At 39.9% G+C, this 22801-nt stretch overlaps 1 protein-coding gene across 2 annotated transcripts in view; it reads left to right on the top strand.

Moving 5' to 3' along the window:
• The window catches only part of srbd1 (S1 RNA binding domain 1), a 58700-nt gene extending 36633 nt beyond the window's left edge, over positions 1–22067 (top strand). Inside the window, exons 17-21 of one of the 2 annotated variants that reach the window (XM_031746792.2) lie at positions 11938–12044; positions 13896–14063; positions 14843–14992; positions 19198–19382; positions 20894–22067. In XM_031746792.2, coding sequence (XP_031602652.1) covers positions 11938–12044; positions 13896–14063; positions 14843–14992; positions 19198–19382; positions 20894–21186 — 903 coding nt within the window. In that variant the 3' untranslated portion in view covers positions 21187–22067. The remainder of the gene's footprint in view (positions 1–11937; positions 12045–13895; positions 14064–14842; positions 14993–19197; positions 19383–20893) is intronic. The other variant, XM_039622151.1, reaches the window with a different exon arrangement.
• Positions 22068–22801: the final 734 nt, after the last annotated feature.

The raw sequence follows: 22801 nt of genomic DNA, 5'->3' as shown, positions 1-22801 counted from the left end.
TCCCTGGAAATTTTAACAGTAACTTAACTGTTTAATACTTTTGTACAACAATAAGTAAAGTGACTTAATCCTGTACGTCTTCATGAGCCTGCACAATATTGTCACATATTAAAACTGAAACTGAAAAATATTTTCTACCTGTTTATGTTGTATCTTGGGTCGACTTTTTTCGTAAGTTGCCTCCTTTTCCACCATGTAACCATACCATAATTTACAATTCAATTCAGTTATTGTAAGGTAAAGACACTCGGGCGCTGTCACTTGGTGTTCGCTCGCTTTGTGGTAGAGTATCACTTCCTGTTCCTGCTCAAACACAGTGGTGTTTCTGAGTAGCTTTTCTGCTTAGCAATTTAATTTAAATCTTTTGATACATCCCTTTTTCATAGTATAATCTTAACGTGCTTCATCTGAATCACCCTTTCTGTGTACTCACTACCTAATTTATAGCCAAAGTATTCACTCACTGTCTCTTTACTGTTTCGCTAGCTTAGCTTAGCTCGTAGCCGACTCGTTAGCACCATGGCTACTTCACCTGTCCCTCCTGCACTTTCCTGCTCATTGTGTCAGATGTTTAGTTACTCCTCGGCCTCCTTTAGCAGTAATGATACTTGTAACAAATGTAGTATATTTGCAGCTCTGGAGGCCAGGATTACTGAATTGGAGACTCGGCTTCGCACCCTTCATTCACCCGTAGCTAGCCAGGCCCCTGTAGCTGGTGCAGCCGAAGATAGCATAGGCCCCGCTAGCTGTTCCCCGGCAGACCCCAAGCAGCTGGGGAAAGAGGGCGGCTGGGTGACGGTGAGGAGGAAGCATAGTCTTAAACTGAAGCCCCAGGTACACCACCAACCTGTTCATGTGTTCAACTGCGTTTTTTCCCCACTCGGCGACACACCCGCCGGGGTCAAACTCTGGTAATTGGTGATTCTGTTCTCAGACATGTGAAGCTAGAGACACCGGCAACCATAGTCAATTGTCTTCCAGGGGCCAGAGCAGGCGACATTGAAGGAAATTTAAAACTGCTGGCTAAGGGTAAACGTAAATACAGTAAGATCATAATTCACGCCGGCAGTAATGACACCCGTTACGCCAATCGGAGGTCACTAAAATCAATATTGAATCGGTGTGTAACTTTGCCAAAACAATGTCGGACTCTGTAGTTTTCTCTGGTCCCCTCCCCAATCAGACCAGGAGTGACATGTTTAGCCGCATGTTCTCCTTAAATTGCTGGCTGTCTGAGTGGTGTCCCAGAAACGATGTGGGCTTCATAGATAATTGGCAAACCTTCTGGAGGAAACCTGGTCTTGTTAGGAGAGACGGCATCCATCCCACTTTGGATGGAGCAGCTCTCATTTCTAGAAATATGGACAAATTTATTAAACCCCCCAAAATATGACTATCCAGAGTTGGGACCAGGAAGCAGAGTTGCAGTCTTACACGCCTCTCTGCAGCTTCTCTCCTCCTGCTACCCCCCCAAAAACCCATCTCCATTGAGACTGTGTCAGCTCCCAAAAGACAAAAAACAAACCAAAAACCAGCAATAAACAACTTAAACATAAAAAATCACAAAGAAAGAACAATACAGTATCCACATCTGAACCAAAGAGTAAAACAGTGAAATGTGGATTATTAAATATTAGGTCTCTCTCCTCCAAGTCTCTGTTAGTACACGACTTAATAATTGATCAACAAATCGATTTACTCTGCCTTACAGAAACCTGGTTGCAGCAGGATGAGTATGTTAGTTTAAATGAATCAACACCCCCGAGTCATTCTAACTACCAGAAATCTCGAAGCACAGGCCGAGGGGGCGGTGTGGCAGCAATTTTTCACACCAGCCTATTAATTAACGAAAGACCAAGACAGACTTTTAATTCATTTGAAAGCCTGATGCTTAGCCTCGTCCACCCCAGCTGTAAAACTCAGAAACCAGTCTTACTTGTTATCATCTATCGTCCACCTGGGCCTTACACAGAGTTTCTCTCTGATTTCTCAGACTTTTATCTGATTTAGTGCTCAGCTCAGATAAAATAATTATTGTGGGTGATTTTAACATCCATGTAGATGCTAAAATGACAGCCTCAACATCACATTTAATCTGTTATTAGACTCAATTGGCTTCTCTCAAAATGTAAAAGAACCCACCCACCACTTTAATCACACTCTAGATCTTGTTTTAACGTATGGCATAGAAACTGAACATTTAACAGTGTTTCCTGAAAACCCTCTGCTGTCTGATCATTTCCTGATAACATTTACATTTACAATAATTGATTACACAGCAGTGGAGAGTAGACTTTATCAAAGTAGATGTCTTTCCGAAAGTGCTGCAACTAAGTTTAAGAATATAATCCACCCACTGTTATCATCTTCAATGCCCTGTACCAACATAGAGCAGAGCAGCTATCTGAACGCTACTCCAACAGAGGTCGATTATCTTGTTAATAATTTTACCTCCTCTCACGCATGCGACTCTGGATACTGTAGCTCCTGTGAAAACTAAGGCCTCAAATCCAAAGTCCCTGACTCCGTGGTATAATTCTCAAACACGTAGCCTAAAGCAGATAACTCGTAAGCTGGAGAGGAAATGGCGTGTCACAAATTTAGAGGATCATCATTTAGCCTGGAGAAATAGTTTGCTGCTTTATAAGAAAGCCCTCTGCAAAGCCAGAACATCTTACTATTCGTCACTGATTGAAGAAAATAAGAACAACCCCAGGTTTCTCTTCAGCACTGTAGCCAGGCTGACAAAAGTCAGAGCTCTACTGAGCCAACAATCCCTTTAACGTTAACTAGTAATGACTTCATGAACTTCTTCACAAATAAAATTTTTATCATTAGAGAAAAATTACCAATAATCATCCCACAGATGTAACATTATCTACAGCTACTTTTAGTACCATCAATGTTAAGTTAGACTCTTTTTCTCCAATTGATCTTTCTGAGTTAACTTCAATAATTAATTCCTCCAAACCATCAACGTGTCTTTTAGACCCCATTCCTACAAAACTGCTCAAAGAAGTCCTGCCATTAATTAATGCTTCAATCTTAAATATGATCAACCTATCTCTAATAATCGGCTATGTACCACAGGCCTTCAAGGTGGCTGTAGTTAAACCTTTACTTAAAAAGCCATCTCTAGACCCAGCTGTCTTAGCTAATTATAGGCCAATCTCCAACCTTCCTTTCATATCAAAAATCCTTGAAAGAGTAGTTGTCAAACAGCTAACTGATCATCTGCAGAGGAATGGCTTATTTGAAGAGTTTCAGTCAGGTTTCAGAGCTCAGCACAGCACAGAAACAGCTTTAGTGAAGGTTACAAATGATCTTCTTATGGCCTCTGACAGTGGACTCATCTCTGTGCTTGTCCTGCTAGACCTCAGTGCTGCGTTTGATACTGTTGATCATAATATCCTATTAGAGCGATTAGAACATGCTGTAGGTATTACAGGTACTGCACTGCAGTGGTTTGTATCATATCTATCTAATAGACTCCAATTTGTACATGTAAATGGAGAGTCCTCTTCACACACTAAGGTCAATTATGGTGTTCCACAGGGTTCAGTGCTAGGACCAATTCTATTTACATTATACATGCTTCCCTTAGGCAGCATCATTAGAAGACATAGCATAAATTTTCACTGCTATGCAGATGACACGCAGCTCTATCTATCCATGAAGCCAGGTATCACAGACCAATTAGTTAAACTGCAGGAATGTCTTAAAGACATAAAGACCTGGATGGCCGCTAACTTTCTGCTTCTTAATTCAGATAAAACTGAGGTTATTGTACTCGGCCCTGAAAATCTTAGAAATATGGTATCTAAGCAGATTCTTACTCTGGATGGCATTACCTTGGCCTCCAGTAATGCTGTGAGGAACCTTGAGTCATTTTGACCAGGACATGTCCTTCAATGCACATATTAAACAAATATGTAAGACTGCTTTCTTCCATTTGCGCAACATCTCTAAAATTAGAAATATCCTGTCTCAGAGTGATGCTGAAAACTAGTTCATGCATTTATTACTTCCAGGCTGGACTACTGTAATTCTTTATTATCAGGATGTCCTAAAAACTCGCTGAAAAGCCTTCAGCTAATCCAAAATGCTGCAGCAAGGGTACTGACAGGGACTAGAAAAGAGAGCATATTTCTCCTGTTTTGGCTTCCCTTCATTGGCTTCCTGTTAAATCCAGAATTGAATTCAAAATCCTGCTCCTCACATACAAGGTCTTAAATAATCAGGCCCCATCTTATCTTAATGACCTTGTAGTACCATATCACCCTATTAGAGCACTTCGCTCTTGCACTGCAGGCCTACTTGTTGTTCCTAGAGTATTTAAAAGTAGAATGGGAGGCAGAGCCTTCAGTTTTCAGGCCCCTCTTCTGTGGAACCAACTTCCAGTTTGGATTCGGAGACAGACACTATCTCTACTTTCAAGATTAGGCTTAAAACTTTCCTTTTGCTAAAGCATATAGTTAGGGCTGGACCAGGTGACCCTGAATCCTCCCTTAGTTATGCTGCAATAGACGTAGGCTGCCGGGGATTCCCATGATGCATTGAGTTTTTCCTTCCAGTCACCTTTCTCACTCACTATGTGCTAATAGACCTCTCTGCATCGAATCATATCTGTTATTAATCTCTGTCTCTCTTCCACAGCATGTCTTTCATCCTGTTTTCCTTCTTTCACCCCAACGGTCGCAGCAGATGGCGCCCCTCCCTGAGCCTGGTTCTGCGGAGGTTTCTTCCTGTTAAAGGGGTTTTCCTTCCCACTGTCGCCAAAGTGCTTGCTCATAGGGGTCATATGATTGTTGGGTTTTCTCTGTATTTATTATTGTGCTATCTACTGTACAATATAAAGCGCCTTGAGGCGACTTTTGTTGTGATTTGGCGCTATATAAATAAAATTGAATTGAATTGAATACAATAATGCAAAGAAAACAGAGAAAATCCCAACAATCATATGACCCCTTGTGAGCAAGTGCTTTAGTGACAGTGGGAAAGAAGAACTTCCTTTTAACAGGAAGAAACCTCCAGCAGAACCAGGCTCACGGAGGGGCAGGCATCTGCCGTGACCAGTTGGGGGTGAGTGGCAGAGGGCTTGGATTACCATCAGTTTGCTGATTCTGCCAGATTATGGAGTGCAGCTAGCAAGTGCTCCAGCAATGCTTGGATGAGCAACTTGTTTAACTCTGGGTCACACACCACAAGTATGAGTACTGTCTTCATACTCTGGTTGTACTCAATGCTCCCTTTTTAGGTCCAAAATCGTCATTGAAGGCTAACAGGCAGCTCGTGCTCTCAGACATGTTTGAGTGGCTTCGGCTGAGGGGGTTGAGCAGGTTGTGAATGGGTGAAGGGCTTAAAAGTACTCAAAGACAGTTTGTGTGTATATATACTAGAGATGGACCGATCTGATATTACGTATCGGTATCGGTCCGATACTGACCTAAATTACTGGATCGGATATCGGCGAAAAATAAAAAATGTACTCCGATCCATTAAATATCAAAAAAAGCATCTCACAAAACTTGCAACACGGCGTAACTCGGCTCATAACCATAGCACGTTGCAGCAGTATGCCTCATGTGATAGAGCGGCTGTGTGTATTTGTAGCCTCAACCAGCATTTCATCTCCGAGGAAGTTATCCCAGAGAGAAGTAAAGCAAGTGTGTAAGTTCATCTCTGAATGTTTGTAAAGCGTTCCCATGTTAAGCTTAACAACCGATATATGGAGCGACTGCCTCTCTCTCTCCCTCACCTTCCTGCCGCTACTTCAATCGTGAAACTGCTTAACGATCAGCTGATCGGCTTTTCTGTAGCGTCCGTCTCTCTTCTTTGTTTTTGGCCCACTTCGCGCCAGAAAGAGGAAACCAGCGGCTGAACAACAGCAGCACGTTTAAGCTTGATAAGCTGTTGTTAGAATTTATTTAATATTACTTTCTACACCAGGATCCTTTTCACGTAGCTGACGGCTGGTAACTGTGCAGGGGCGGATCTAGCAAAGTTTAGCCAGGGGGGGTCGATAGGGCATGAACAGGAAAAGGGGCACAAAGACATACTTTTCTTTCTTATTCTCATTTAAAATATGTAGCTTTTAATAAATAATTATCTGAATCTTACACCCAAAGTTTTAATCTGATGTAAAATGTATAGAAGTCCATTACTGTATATAGTAACTGTTAAGTCTATATACCCTAGTAAGCTATAGTACTTTTTCCTTTGGGAAGGTACCGTCTGTGAATTCTGCAATTCTGTAGAAGAAAGATTTTGAATCTATTTAATTATTCTTGAAAAATAATTTGTTTCTGTGCATTTTTTTTCACCCTGCATCAAATTAAAGTTGATTACATCGATTAAGCATCATGAGGTGGAGGGTGGGTGGTTCCCTTTTTTTTATTTTTTTTTTTTTTTTTGCTGGGAGTTTGCAACCCTATTAGTTAGGTTGCTTAATATTTCTGCTAAGTACTCTTTAAAATACCAGAATAGGGAGGATGGAACAGGTTTAAGTTAGGTTTTAAGTTAGGTAAGGTTTATTAGATTGATCAGTGTTGCTGAACTATGAAATATTTTGGGTGCAGTGTATTTTTTACACACAGGTATAACAGAATAGCTTTAGTGTTGTTGTTTATTTAAACTTGAGTATGAACTTATACAAAATGCAGCAAGATATTTAAAAAAACAGTTTTATTGATTAAAAAACACAATATCGGATTCATATCGGTATCGGCAGATATCCAAATTTATGATATCGGTATCGGTATCGGACATAAAAAAGTGGTATCGTGCCATCTCTAATATATACATATATATATTCCATCACATAAAACTGGCATTATCATGGATGGTATGATATGCCACTGCCATATAACATGTACTGAGTAAAGACTGTAAATGGCAGAGAATAACATCTCATGTAGCTGAAGGAATCTAAAGTTTGTGTTCTTTTAGGAACATTTGCACTGACTTTAAGATTTGCTTGACTGAATATGAGGTTTTAGCCTGCATGCTGTGCTAGTGATGTCACTCTCACACCAAAGCCTGTTTGCCCATAGTGATATGTGTGTATGTGGAAAGAAAGTGTCTGTGACTCCTTCGGCATGCTATTTTTCACTCTTGAATGGTAGTGCCTATGGGGCAGACAGGAGCAGGCAGAGCACAGGGAAAGAAGAAGAGTAAGAAATGAAGGCTTGAGAGTGATTGATAGTTCCTGCCCTAGTCGTTTTGGAGCGTGGGAAAAAAAAGCAAGCTCTTTAAGACTTGGCAGAAGGTGCCAAAAACATTAGTAGATACTATTTTAATGATTTCCTTTAGTTTTGTTCAAGCATGTTTTTGAGTGTCTGTGCATTTAAGCAGGCTGTTAAATGAATAAACCTTGCATCTTTGTTTGTATAATGGATTTACAGAGGCCTGTGCCAAATATCTTCTTATTCTGCAATAAATAATACATATCTGGCTGCCAGGCTACTTATTTTAAGGTTGTACAATTTACTTTCCCTTGTTTAAATTTCTTGGTAAGTGCTTTCTAATTGCTACCTTTTTATATCAAGGTTAGTATATAGTAGGATATTCAAGGGAAAAAAGCACACAAACCTCATAGTTAACAAGCACAAACAGCAGAATTGTCAAATAAGAAATGAAATATTTGAAAGAGAGGAGGATAGGTGCATTTTTTGGTTCTTAAAATGATGATTTAAATCAACTGTGTCCTTAATTTTTCATCTATATTAAACAAAATGCAAACATTGGTTCCAATCTTTTTCTTAATGGAACATTTGAATAGAGTATTTTGTCCAAATTCTCAAACAAAACCCAAATAGATGAGACTTCCTGTGCCTCTCTTGAAGCGCTTTCTGTTCTAGTTTTCTCATGTTCTGTTTTGCACTCCCTCGGGTAATGTGTGACCGTGCATGTGTTTGTGCACACGAGTATGTGCTTGGTTAGGTCGTTAAATGCCAGTCATTAATCAGCACCCGAAAGTGATATGACAGCAAGGAGATGTTTTTATGATTTTCTGTCACCTTTCACATATACCTCATAGCTATTACTTAACTTCCTGAGCTTCCATAATGATCATTCTTGTGTGTGCATGCACACTCCCACGCTTGAACTACTTTAACTGTATGCACTACTCACCTAACCTGTAACCTAACCTTAAAATTCATCTTAAAATGGTGATTAAAATGTATTTTTATATTGAAGACTTGCTTTTTTTTGTCCCTTCGAGGAAGACAAGTTTGATAATATGCCTGTAGAGAAGAGTCACTGATTAGTCTGCATATTGTCTTAGACCTTCATAGAGTAATTGTTGTGACCACATTTAGGGCCCTAAAACATTAGTAATGCAGGCATCCACAAACACAAGCATACTCAGCCAAGGCTCCATATCTAGAATACATATACAGGTTTCAGAGGCCTTAAAAAGGGCTGTCAGTCAAGATCATGACCTTCAGATAACCTTGTTTATTTGTACATAGTTCACTTATTATGTGAAACTGAATGACGTAACTCAACAGTTTCACTTCATTGTCTATCTGTCTGTCTTCAAAATTGGTTTTCCCAGCTTCACTTTGGTGCCAAGTACATTGTGGATTGTTGACAACTGGGAGGAGATCTGTGAAGGGGTGGGGGTTGAGTTTGGTGATGCAGAATATAGAATCATGGCTGCTGCTGACGCAGCATACCTTAGTTGTTGCTCTGGTGAATTTAAATAAACAGTTTTAACTAATCAACCTCCAGCTGGTAGATGTGACGATATTCACTGACTTGTGGCTTCCCACATTACAAGAATTAATACATGAGTATAAGCCTTTGTGTCTCAGTTTGAATACAACACCGAAAACCCAACAGACATTTGATCTTAATTATCTCACAGTTAACCTTCTGTCATTTACATCCCTCAGGCTCTTCTTCATTCATATAAACGATCTCAGCCTGCTGTCCAAAGACATTCATTCATTACTCTCAGCCCCTTTGCCCTCTCTAGTTTACTCACCTTCTGGTTCACTGCGATTTTATAAATGTCGAAATGACAAGGTATTCTAGGTTTTATCAGTAAAGTACCTCTCAAAAAAACCTTTTTTTGTCTCTTTTGTAGTTTTCACCACTGTGCTTCTCTCACTGTCTCTGATTGACATGTGGTAACTCAACAGCGTTTAAGTACTCGAGGTGCAGACAGAAGCACTTTGTTCCTTTGTGTTGGTTGGCTGGCTTTGGCTGGTTTCAGACCAATCCAAACATAACCTTCGCACACAGGGATCCACTCCACTGGTTCTGTATGAATTTGAGGTTTGGGTGCTGGGAGTTGGGACGAAGGTATGAGGGAGTGGAGGTGATTTTCAAACAGATAGTAGCATGTATAGCTTTGTCTGGCAAACCATCTCTATCTCTGTGCTTCCACATCACCTTACAGCTCTAATCTAAATACCAAGAAGAAGATTTAGCGATGATCTAGATGGCTTAGATGGAAAATCTGCATTAAGTTGCGTATGTGATTTCTAATGTTCTTTAGTTAGTGTGTACCCCGAGGTGAGTTGAATATAAAATGAAAATAGAAGACCACTAGGTCAGTCCATCCCTCTAAAGCTAGAATTTGCAGCTTAAAAATAATGATTCTGCCATTTTATTTGACTTGTCTGTTGCATAATCAGACAGAAAACATACCTCACAAAGTATGACACATGGATTGATAGATAAAAAGATACAGCATGACATGCTTCACTGGTGCTGTTAGTGCCACTGTAAACTGTGTCACAGAGCCATGCGGGCCTCTGCTGCCTGTTAAAGCGGAAACACACGGACTGGATTGTGGATGTTTAATAGAACTCTTTCACTCCAGCTCTGAAATCACAGTTGTTTAGTACAGTTGTTTTTCTTCACCTGTGTTTTCTCGTTACTTTCTTCCTTATGGCATATTTGCATATCCTTTTCTGTGTAGCAGTCTCTTATTTGTTATGCAAATATCTATTATTATTGAGCAGTGTCACAACGTTTCAAGTGTGATTATTATGATTATTGTTACTTTTGGGAAGTTACTACAAATACTTATTAAGCTACAGTTTTATTGTTCCCATTCCTAACCAAGCAGTACCTAAAGTGTTCTAGTGTTTCTCACGCCCGTATAAGGTTTCAGCAAGAATCTAAGAACACATTCAGTGGATTTTTCCTGCAGGTTAAAACACACACTACCTTACACACCTCCAACTTTGCCATGTGAGAAAATTCTTTTCTGGTGTGACCGGTGATTTCCTCTCCCTTGTCTTCTCTTTCTCGTGTGAGCTTGTGCTTCTAGAGCCACTCGGCAGAAATCATAAGTCATTCATAGTTTTATTTGTTCCTGTTTGGAATTTTTTTTATTATTGTCTCCAAAATGCCCCTGGTTATGCTCACAAAGAACAGATTGTAGATGCTGTTTTTTTCTCCAGTACTACTTTGTCTCGTCCCTGTATGTCATCCTCTGTCTGCTGAGCAAAGCTACATCCATTGTAGGCTAAGTGCTAACTTTTGCTGATGTTACAGTAACTTAGAAAATGTAGCAAATGTAGCAGTCTCTTACTTATTTAAAGTTAAAAGTTAACATGTAAACATCACGTTAACCAGCTTAAGATAACAAGATAGAAATATTGTTGTAATTATATAGCATAAAAATGTGTGATAAGTATTGGAGGTTCTGTGCTGAAATTACACATTGTAGTTCACAACAGCCAAGCAAAAGCTTAGGAGCCCCATGTGTTCTCTGTCTGCCACGCTCTCCCTCCTCTGTCCTCATCTGTCCTCATCTGTCCTCCTATCCTGTTATTGCTGACAGAGGGTGTGTTTGCTAGCTGCTCTTGTTGTTATCTGTTTACAAGTCAGTGTTTGTTAAAAGCTTGATCATGTTACAGGACAGCCCATGCTAGTCTCAGTCATGTTCATGCACATGACAGACATACACATGCACACACATTCAAAGACCAACAGTAGTCTAGTTTAGAGTGTCAGCTAATCCTCAAGCAGTTGCTGAGACATCAGTCTGTAGCTGAACTCCTTGGATTTTAACCTTGAGCCACAACACAGGGCTTCTTGTTTCTCACTGCCAGACCTTATATTCCTTTAACATTATTTGGTTGTGTACTTAAATAGTTTGTTGACAATAATTTCCTTTCCTTTCCTTTCCTTTCCTTTCCTTTCTTGCTGTCAACCTTTCTTATTTAATAAAAAAAAAAACAGGCTCCACTCCTTTTGAAAAATATCTCCTGTTTAATGTTTGATTGGCTGGTCGATGAGAAATGTGAAAGGTTCATTTGGAGGTACTTTTATAGACTGAGAGCTACAATGACAAGAACACTGTATTAGTGGGAAAAATCACAGAAAGGCCAAACTAAACATTTTCCTTTCCCTTCTGTACTTCTCCTGTCAATCAGTTTTCTCACTCCCTTTTTTTGTTTAAAATTTGCCTCATATTTGCTGTATTGCTGTCATTTAAAACTTGTGCCATGTCACTGTCATGTTTCCCTTAATGCATTTATTTCAGATTGCACTTTAATCATTCTTTTTGAGGGAAGGTTTGCCAGCACAAGATCAAATAGCAGTATGTGGTGAAAAATGGAATATAACACATGGGAATTAACCTGAACACGCTCAAGTAAAGTCTGTTAAAGTCTTCCATTAAAATATTTTGATAAACAGGTTTGGATGAGAAAAAAACACAGCTACATGCAGCTGTGTTAGCCTTAGAATAAATCCAGATTTTCTACTACTTTTTTAGTGTTCATCTCTCCCAAAGAGGTTTGAAAAATCCTAAGAATTCCCGTATTTGTTCTCACACACAGATGAAAGCAGTGATTTAATGTTGTTTTCTTTGCTTAACCAGTTTTTGCCATGTGTCTTTCTGTCTGTGTGTGTATGTGTCTGTACTTTAAAAATTCCCTGGTTTTGTTAATGTTTCTTTTTTTCTTTTAGCACGACGTGTCAGCTGGAGCTTTGAAGACAGCATTGGATGGAGTGGTGCAGGAGTGTGTGAGCTTTGTGGGTGTGGACATTAACATCTGCTCTGAGATACTGATGAGGTAGAGTACTCAAAACGACATATCGCATAATTTCTAAAAATCAATTCAGTTTTATTTATATAGCGACAAATCACAACAGCAGTTACCTCAAGGTGCTTTAAATTGTAAGGTAGAGACCCCCCAATAACACAGAGAGAACCCCAATAATCAAACAACCCTCTTTGAGTATGCACTTGAAGACAGCCTGCTTTAGCCTGCCTTAACCATTCCAAAACCAGTTTCTCCTGTTGGAACATCCAACTGTGTCCAAGTTTTAACCATCTACCTGTTGACTGTTGGAGTTGTTGATTTTGGAGCAGGGCTTCTTTTTTGGTCAGGATCATCTTGTGAAGTTAGGACATTGTAGAAAAAAATGTAAGTGAATGCATGTACATATTTGTACCTGTATGTATGCTTTTGAGCCTGTGTTGATTAAAGAAAATCCAAAACCTCTGCACCCAATTCGTAGTGGAAACAAAAGTTGTAGTATGACGTGATTTGATAGGATTTGATTGACAAGTCACTAGCCAATAATCTTGCAGTGCCCCTCAGTTTCATCGTGTACAGTTTCTAAACACTAAAATGGGGATTATACTCAGCTCAGACTTGACTGTGGGACTCACATTGCCTATGTCCGTCTTTTACACACAGTCTGTTTGCAAGATTCTTTGCCTGTGTTGTCACTGAAGATAGTTCTTATTGAGTGTGGCTGTAAACTCAGACTAGGGATACGTTAAAACAGCTCGTTTGGGACCAATGAGCTGTCTTGCTAATGTTAGATGATAATTAAGAATCAAAACATCAAACATACCTAAAAACCTTGAATACATGTCCTCACAAGCAAGTGCATGTTTGCACTCAACCACTGTGTGCTGCACAAATACATGCAGACAGAGACAAAATTCTGAAAACGAGATGAAGACGGGCTCAGACCTCTGGCATACTTTCCCTTAGCAGTCACAACATGGCAAGGCTTCATTCACACTCATGCACAGGCGCATGCATGATCTACACACACAAACACACAGATTGCCTGCCAGTTTTCTGTTTAGACTAATGCTTCACACCCTGGCCCACTTACTGGGCTGACTGGAATTAACAAAGAGGATTAGAAACAGTGGACACAATTACACTCACAGAAACATACATGCAGAAGAAGAAACATGCAAGAACACCATGCACACATGTGCTTATTTGTTACAACTTGTGCAGTATAAACATGAGTCAAAAGTAGGAAGTACAGAAATTTCATATACACACTTTTTGCAATGGAGACAAACAGTATGAATTGAACTGGCATTAGCTGCAAGGCAGGCATCAGGTCATCTGTTTACCTGTCTGCTCTGCAAGTGAGCTTTTTCCATTCCTCCACAAAGTTAAGCTATGCACAAACGCACATGAAACACACACAGACGTGTTGATGACTGAGGTATTATGCGGAGTGTTGACATAGCCATATGCTTTAGCATGAGTGAGTCACTGTGGGCATTAACAGAGCAGACCTAATTGAGTTTCAAATCACCTCTCGTCTTTGCTCAGCCTGAACTGGACAAATATACATGCTTAATATTGGCTTATGTGTGTCACTTGTGTTTCCAGTGCTTGCTTAAATGCCAGGTCACGGTCGCAGAATCTGCTGTTTGTTTGGTGTGGGTGTGGGTGTGTCTGAGGCAAATACTGTAGAGTTATTATAGGTGATCCCATAGGTATACAACCTATATGGATATCAACGAAGCTTGAGATCCTACTTATTTAATTGCCTGTCCTGTTTTGTTGCTTTAGCATCTAGTGTAGAATAATTTTAAGAAATTGTTTAAATATATTGTGAGATGAGTAATTTTTCTCCCTTCGATCTGTTGTTTTATCTCCTAGGCATGTAGCAGGCTTAAATGCGGGAAGGGCACGGAGTATCACAGAATGGAGAGAGCAGCACGGTCCCTTCATCAACAGGGAGCAGCTGAAGCTGGTCAAAGGCATGGGGCCCAAGTCCTACCAGCAGTGTGCTGGCTTCATTAGAATAAACCCACAAACTCTATCCAGGTACGCACTCATATACACAGTATATCCACATAGATAGACTTAAAAGCAAGCAGACAAACACTCAAATTCTGTTGGAACAAACTGAAAAAATCGCCCTGTTTATTCATAGACATTTTGTGTTATTTAGCCATGCAGGTAGTTTAGATAAACTTGCACCCAAGTACTGAGAATTCCTCAGTGGGGCTCAGTTCGTAGTGTTCAAAGCACTAAAAATTACAGTTGAATTACCATCCAAGAGTGTGTATCGTGTATATCATGTAAAACAGAGATGGGTTGGAGAAGTTATTTATGATTTATGAGGAATGTAATTTCTTTAGAAATTATTCTAAAGAAAAAATGTTTTAGTTACTCTAGATAATCGTAATATAATAGTGTTGGGAAATACTGACAGTGTACTTGGATTATTTCAAATATCCATCCATTCAGTTTTTCCGACATTTTTCCCTCCGAGATGATGGGGGCAGCAGTCTAAGCAGTCTAGCAACTCAGACCTCCCACTTCCAAACCACCGGTGCGTTTTCAAGCCAACGTAGAGATATGTTTCCAGGTTGCCACAGGTCTGCGGCAGGATCTCCTCCCAGTGGGATGTGCCTGAAGCACTTGTACCGTCGTTATATTTGGATGGAAGCAAAATTCACAGTGCTCAGTAAAGCAAAATGCAGCATGTTTCCATGGCTTGATAGATTTTCTTTTCCCTTAATGTTTATATAAAACAATATATAGTCTTAGAGCAGGAATATTCGGGTGATTTAAAATGCATTTCTTTCTTGCCAAAACAGTGTCAGATCATCATCTAACCAGGCACCAGAAGTGCCCGAGAAACCTGCAGCTAAGAAAAGCAAGGGAAAAACTGGTGTCAACGTCTCAACCTCATTTAACCCCCTCGATCAGACCTGTATACACCCGGAGTCCTACCATGTAGCACAAAGGTACAGTACACACAAACATACACGGACACTTGAACAGCAGCCCACCCCACTGGCTAAAGCATGTTCAGGCTATGATGGAGTTGATTTTGACACCATCTCATATGGGGTTGGTTATAGTGGTGGAGGGCTCTGATTTGATTTACGCAGACATGGGATACAAGAGAGGAGGCGTTGGCTGTGGTGTGTGTGTCCTTGTGTGAGAGATGATTGTTAGCGCTGCTGATGCTGATATCAGAAGCACATTGAGCATCTGTGTGTGCGTAACAGATGGACACACAAAACGGGGAGAGAGAGAGAGAGGGGGCCCTCTCTCCTCCAGCTGTAGTCACTCAACTGTGTTTAGTCTACATAAGTTCTGACACTAGTGGTTTTAAGCATTGCTCTCCTCTTGTTGATGGTGTCTGTGCATATATGTGGGGAGATGTATCTCTGTGCACACACGTGCAGATAGATTGATGTTGCTTGTATGAAACTTCCTACTTCAGTGTCTATGTGTTCAATACAGACTGCACTAGAGAGTAGTTCATCAAAGAAGTATTGGGGATCAGAGGTCTTAAAAACATCTTAAAATATAAGAGCAGAAATTGCTCTTCTTTTAATACCCTCTGCACTCCTTTCTGAGCTGCACGCGTTTAGTTAAATTTATTTGTTTTTCTCTTTTATTTTTATTTATTTATTTATTGACACGTTTCTCGTCTATACTTTCAGCTCTCTCACTGCCCCTCCCTTTCACTCTCTCAAAGTTCTTTTAACCAGAATCACCAGCCGTTTAAAGATATCTTTAGCATTTTTCCCACAGAGTTTAATTCCACAATTGAAATTTCTCACTGGACATCTAATCGTTCTCTGCTTTTTTTTTATTTTTCCTGCTGTTCAGAATTCTTAATCCTGTGTTGGCAAATGCATTATCCGGTGTTATGGCTGTATTATAATCCAAGTCTGGGAATGTACTCCATTCAGTATGGGTTTTGAAAGTATCCCAAAGTGTGTTGTGGTTTGCAGCACATCACCTGTCTCTGTAAAAATTTTCAGTACATGAAAAGCCATGTCAGGTCTTGCTCTTTTATTTTGACAGAACAGAAAATAAATAACCTTCCACTAAACTTAAAATCACAGGGTATGACAGTGATCCGCAAAATAGACCAAACTACTTGACAAGTGTATCACTCATTGGGCTAGTTTGGATGTTTTTTTTTTACCTAAACCTTCACATTATAGCTGTAAAAGTCTTGGTGAGTTATATTCATATTCAAAGAGATACTTTGAAAATCACTAATTAGTATACTGACACAAAATCCTCTCTCAAAATCAGAACTCTAATAATCGCTGCTAATCGCTAATAATTTAATCAACTTGAATTGATTAGATTATTAGCTGTGAGAGCATCACTGAGATACCCCAAAGATTTTCTCTCCTCCTCACCTACAAATGGTGAAAACAAGGTTTAGAGGGAGAATTGTGAAGGAATGCTTGTGTGTGTTAGTGTATGTGTGTGTTTGTGTGTGTCTTTATGCTGTATAAGGAATATCATGTTCATCGCATTAGTGGAACTGGATCCTCCATTACTGCTCACAGCCTACACATCCACCCCTTTTTGTAACCATATACACACACGCGCACAAAACCAGAAACACAAGAGCACACACACAAGATTTGTTGACCTTTTTTTTTATATGAAAATGTAGAATTATTTGCTCCAGTGAAAAAATGAAGAAAAAAAACCCCCAACCCCCCAAAAAATCAGTAAAGCCTAATCCTGTGAGTGCATTATGTGAAATATTTAGCTGTAATCTGGTTTGAGACAGAGAGCCTCCACTGTGTGATGAATATTGTTCTCATAAGTAACAGTCGGGGCCCAATATTTCTATAACTCAAGGCAGAGTGGGTCCTTGATTGTATGCCTGGATAAAATCTGTATTAAAGCCCACCCAACGCTACATTCACACACACACACATACCAAAAATACATGCACAGTGTTGGTAGTAATTATGTAAGTATGAACCCAACGGTGTTGGAGGCCTCTGGACTCCCGGTACCCCTTAAATACTAACATACACCACTGAAAAATGAAATGTGAAACACACACCTACAAGTAGGGCCCTCCACCCACTAAGTCTATTGTAAGATATCTCTCCTGTGCTCTTCTGTTCTTCTTATATAGATTTATAATTATTTGCTTTTATTTAGGTTTTAAGATTTTAGTATTCCTGCTAGTCGACCAATGTGCTCATACATTTAAAATTTGGATTTTGAACTTCTACCACAGTGTATATGAATTAAGGAGCAGGGAAAAAAACTTATATGAACTTATATAAACTGTATGAACTAAAATGACTCTATAATATATATAAAGAGTTAAAATATCAGAAATTGTACTTAATGATATAATTAAACTTGGTTGCATTGTGCAAAGAAAAGCTTTACAAATGATCCTGCTTGCTTCCTTTAAAAAATTATATGTCAGCCGCCTTTTCCTGGCTTTAGTCCAACTGGGGGTCTACATGATATGTGTCTAAGCAATCAAGACACAACTATTTCTTTTCCTGTTAAAAGATATATGGTTGGAAAGTTAAGAAGATTAAAGAGACACAGGAGAGAAGACCTTATTGTTAGACAGATATCCAGTTAGGTCCAAAGGTGTTGTTTCCTTACCACTAAGTCATGTCTGGCACATACTTAGCTACTATTTTGTACCGATCAAGCTTACTGGTGTTGAGGGATTGAGTCCGCTTGTTTCCCTCTTTTGGGCGTTAGACAGGGACTTCGATGGCAGGGGCCTCTCGACTCACAGCTGTCACAAACATAGTTTGTACACAAGCTGTTTTATGTTACATCGGTACTGTCCCTCCTATTGCCAAATGAACATTTCTGAACAACGCAGTGTATGAATCAGGTTTGTGTGTGTGTTCTGGTGTGTGTCCACCTGTTGTGTCCATCATGTTGTGGACAGCTGCTGAGTCTGTTCGGCGTCAGCCTGCCAGTGAGCAACATCTATCACGGATGTTACCCAGCTGGTCCACACATGAACACATGCATAGAAACAAATGCAGTCACAGCTATCACCAAATATGGCAAGTGCCTGTTGTAAATAATATTTACAGTATGTATAATACACACACACCTCTCACTTTTTTTCCATAAACCCTGCTCGCTACTTTGGCTCTAATGCCAATTTGTTACTGTTTCTGTTTAGAATACAGAGAGCAGCTAATTAGTTTGGATTTATATCTCCGGCTCAGTGAATTTGAAACGGTGCGACTTGACTGTCTAGACATTATGTGGTGGGACATCGTGCTGGAATCAAGTGATAAAAGTGTGGCTGACAGACACGAAGTCCAGCCTTAGCACAGTGGAGGCAGTTTCATAAAACAAGGTGTCAGAGCGTTTACAGCCCAATGAGGATTTACCTGATTTACCAGGGGTAAATTAAATATGTGTTTTTGCATCCAACACAGAAAACTCCACCTTGACAACTCACAACTTTTGGCGTATTACTCACACACCTCTGCCGCTCTCCCTATTTTTCCCCAGTGCCTGCTCACTTTTCCTGCATAAGCTTAATATGTTTTTTTCCTTTTTTCCCCTCCATTTTTCCAGCATCTTTTTTTTCCTCTGTTTTTACCTTTACTGTTTGTCATCTACTCTTAGACCCCAGTCATGCATGCCTAGAGATGGGTCAGTGACACCTCATGGCAAATTTCTGTTGCTAATGGAAGGGTGTTTATTCCCTGACTGGTTGGCAAGTGGTTGCTGGACTTTGCTGGTAGTCACAAGGTGAAACTGGTTTAAAATAGTTACCTGGTGCAGAACCAAAAACCTCCTTGCAAGTTCTTTGGTGGTTGTTTGTAGTTTGCACAGTCAATGCCTTGTCTGCAAAAAACTTGCCAACTACTCCCCTACTGGTAGCGACACTTTGCAATTAGCAATACAAACTGGAGATGGAGCATCACATGAGCAGATTGTGGTGAGGCATTTTCCTAATTTTTTTGTGCTAGTTTATGGAATACATTGCTAGAAAGATAGATCCCAACATTTTGCCTTTTCAGTATAACTGTAGCACACTAAACTCTAGTAAATGATAATGATATCTGAATTTCTCAATCCCTAAAAATGAGTATCTATTATTGGTAAGGCTCTATGAAGTCAAGTAGGTTTGTGGTTTTATTTCTAAGCTTAAATTTCTGCACATGTCTCTCCTGTCCAGATTTCTGTCTCTTGTGGGTGGGAGTGTGGACCAAATTGGGAGTACAACCCTGAAACACTGTGTGGAGAACAAAGTTAAGACAAGCAGTGTAGAGGAGCTGGCTCGCACCCTGGACACCACACCCGAGACCCTCAAACTCATTATAGACGGCCTGACGCAGCCCCCCGGGTTTGACATACGACAAAGTAAGACTCCGGCCACTCACTGATATATTCATATCAATTCAATCAGAAGAAGAATACAGGACAACGTGAAAAATGCTGAAGGAAAAACATGTTAATGCATGTAAACATGTTGGTTTTAATAGGAAAATGAGACGTTGACAGTAAGATGTTTACATAAATGTTACTTTCACTTTATTATTTAAAAGGTATTTAAATAGAAGAAAGCCAATGAAACATATGTATGGATACCCTTGATCATTCATGTTTTTTTTACATATATTTCCTTATATCTCAAAACTATCAGGATTTTGAATCGTGTAAAAATGTTGTAGACTACACGTATCTGCAGCCTATCAGTCACAGTAACTTCCCTTAGCCTCTCATCTTTCCTTCATGATGTCCTTTATAGGTCCCCACTGACTGATAGAAAATCAAACTTGTATTCATCCAGCTCTTTGAGTGTCTTGCTAGTTATGACACACACTGACTTTTCTTGCCTTTACTATAATAGGCATGTCTTGGCAGTGTAACTTGATAGGATCTGACAGTGCTGTGGCTTCCTCCCTGTAGCCCCACAATACAAGCAGTGTGTTTCTGACAGGGTGTGATGGGTCCAACAGACTGTGTTGTTGGACAGAGTCTCGTTGCAGACACACACGTACAAAATGCACAAAGAACTCTGTTTTTCTCCTTAATCTGAAACGCTTCAGTTCAGGCACATACAAACATACCACTAAAACCCCATCCATAGTTACAAACTTTTGCTGTTGCTCAAATTTGTTTTCTTAAGGAAAAAAAATAGGACACATCTCTTGCTCTTCTGTTTTTGATTAAGCAGCCTATTTATTGCTAATGAGGAAATATAAGTCAACATCGACTCTCAAATCCTGATTAAAAATGGCACAGAGCACTTTAATATTTGCGCAACATATTTTTCTTTGACTGTCTTCCTCAAAACTGGAAAAACAAAGATGTAAGTACAAAACACTAATTATTTTCAGACTGGCTAGTTAAATGCTATTTTATGTGAAGAGGAAAGAAGTCAAGTCTACCCACTTATTGCTGGCTAACTCGTCTTAAAATTGAGGAACGCAGCTTCAAAGTTCATTCTCAGGTTGGCCCTATTCGGTTGCAGTACACTACGCTTGGCCTCATAGCCAGTGCTCAGCTGAATAAACAGATGGGCCAAGACTACTGCATGAAATCAGTGCTGTTGGGAGGATAATTGGACGGGACTATTTCCTAGAGCACAGTCCTTCCTTGTTTGTGTTAGTACTTCAGACAGGAAACAGGTCTTATGAGCAGGCAAAGTGGAAAGTGGGGTTTGATACATTGCTGATAAACGTATGTAGATATTGAGTGACTGCTCAAAATGTTATCTGTTTGTCATGTCTGCCTCATCACCAAATTTTTCTGCATTCCCTTGTCCCACTTTTTACTCCCAAACACTTCGACTGACTGCCGCTTGTGTATTATTTTGTCATTGATATCGCTCCACACCTTGCATCTAGCTATCTTTTTGTCATTCCCAGATTTTGGACAAGCAGACTTTAAGCGGGGCGTTGTGTCCATGAGTGATCTGCGGGTAGGTGCGGTGCTGACAGGCCGTGTGGACAACACTGCTCTGTTCGGGGCTTTTGTAGATATTGGCGTTGGCCGTGCAGGCCTCATCCACAAGAGCAACATCACCCTGGACAAGCTGCCTGTCAGCCAGCGTCGTCGCAGCCTGGCTCTAGGACCTGGGGAGCGAGTGGAGGTCCGGGTCCTGAATGTTGACCTTCAGAGGGGACGGATTGGGCTGGACCTGATCAGGGTCTTGCAATAGAGTCACTTAATACCTGTGATTGTCACTAGAAGTGTGACAGGAAATTACAGGTTTTAAGCTGCTAAGGCCTCAGATACACAGACCTTGGTCAGTGACCCCCCTGGCAGTCTCTGATTCTTAGGGTAAAATGTCTGTTCTGTGACCCGCTGACAAGTAATTCCTGAAGGCTGGTAGCAGTCACTAGTGGGAGCTGCAACAGAAACGTGCTTGTTATTTCTTTGGTTACTGGGAGATTATTATGTACAACAATAAATTACATGGAAGACATCAACTTGTCTGCAAATGTGCGCCATTTAATGTTTGAGTTATTGTAAAACTTGAAAAAGTGCAAAACAACTGGAAACGGGAAATGTTCCCGTTGTGCCTTACCACTGCAACCAACACTTGAATTGAATTGAATTCCTCAGGCAACAACTTAACAACCAGTCGGGGAATACACATTTTACCCCCCATGACCAGTGCTCCTCAGATGGTTGCCGACCAGTCTCGAAGCCTGTGTGACTAGTGCCTAACTTGACTAGTTTTAAAATGATCCATTTCTATGAACAGCTGTTACAAGTTCAGAAATAAAAGCAAAATTTTCAAGTCATGTTTAACAGTTAGGACACTTCATTTGGGACTTGTTCTCAGTCTGTTTGTCATTTAGAGGGGTCCTTTGCTCGGGCAGAGCATTACACTTGTTTGCCCAACTAAAGGCAGAAATATGTTTTCTGATCATGAGCGAAGACTCTGATTAGATAACTTAGTGAGATGATATCACAATTATTTGCACTTTAGTTGTTTGTAATGCTGAATACGACATACTTGAGTGACTATTGCTAATGTTTGTAATACTTGGTATTCTCATTATTCTCTACTTGAATAAAAGAAAATCAGTTCTTCACGATGTTCTTTATCTTCTGATTTGAGCAGTTGTTATTGTCTTTTGGATACCTTAAAGAAAACCATTTGAACAAACAGACTGAAATTGTGCTTAGTGTTGTTTCATGTGCAGTTGATGGTTTGACATTAAGATATTTAAAATATGTATGTATGTATATATATATAATATATAAATATTGTGTTCCTGATGAAAAAGAACAATTTCAGCAAATTGTGTTATATGATATGCTTCACTTTTGTGAGGAGATGAGGAGACGCATGAGTGAAGGTGGGGGATGAGTGGGAAGCACGCTGGCATGAGTCATGGAGAAACTGAAGGTGTAAGAAATCAAGGACCTTATGTATCAAGAGATGAAAAAAACAAGTAAAAGAAGCAAGTTTTTCCTCCACATGCACCGGAAAATGTGAAAAGACAGAATGAAGGAGGGTATGTTGAAGCAGAGGCAGCGATAGTAGGAGGAGGTGGGAGTGTTTCTGTATTCCAGACTGCGGTAAAGCCTGAAGGCTTTTTAGGCTTGGTCCCAGACACAATTATCCAAACACACACTAATCAGCTGCTTCAAAATTAATCCCAGACTCCCTATCCACATTATCTAATTTGTTTGTTTTTATGAAACTAGAATAAATAAAAAATTTAAAAATACATGAAATATGGTTCTGAGAAAGCCTGAGGTCCCCTGTGCTAAACCTTACACTGGATGCAGAATACCTAATCACTCTTAGCACTGCTGCT

Source organism: Oreochromis aureus, linkage group 13 (genome assembly GCF_013358895.1).
Source record: "Oreochromis aureus strain Israel breed Guangdong linkage group 13, ZZ_aureus, whole genome shotgun sequence".
Lineage (NCBI taxonomy): Eukaryota > Metazoa > Chordata > Actinopteri > Cichliformes > Cichlidae > Oreochromis > Oreochromis aureus.
This window is presented reverse-complemented; position numbering and strand designations above follow the sequence as displayed.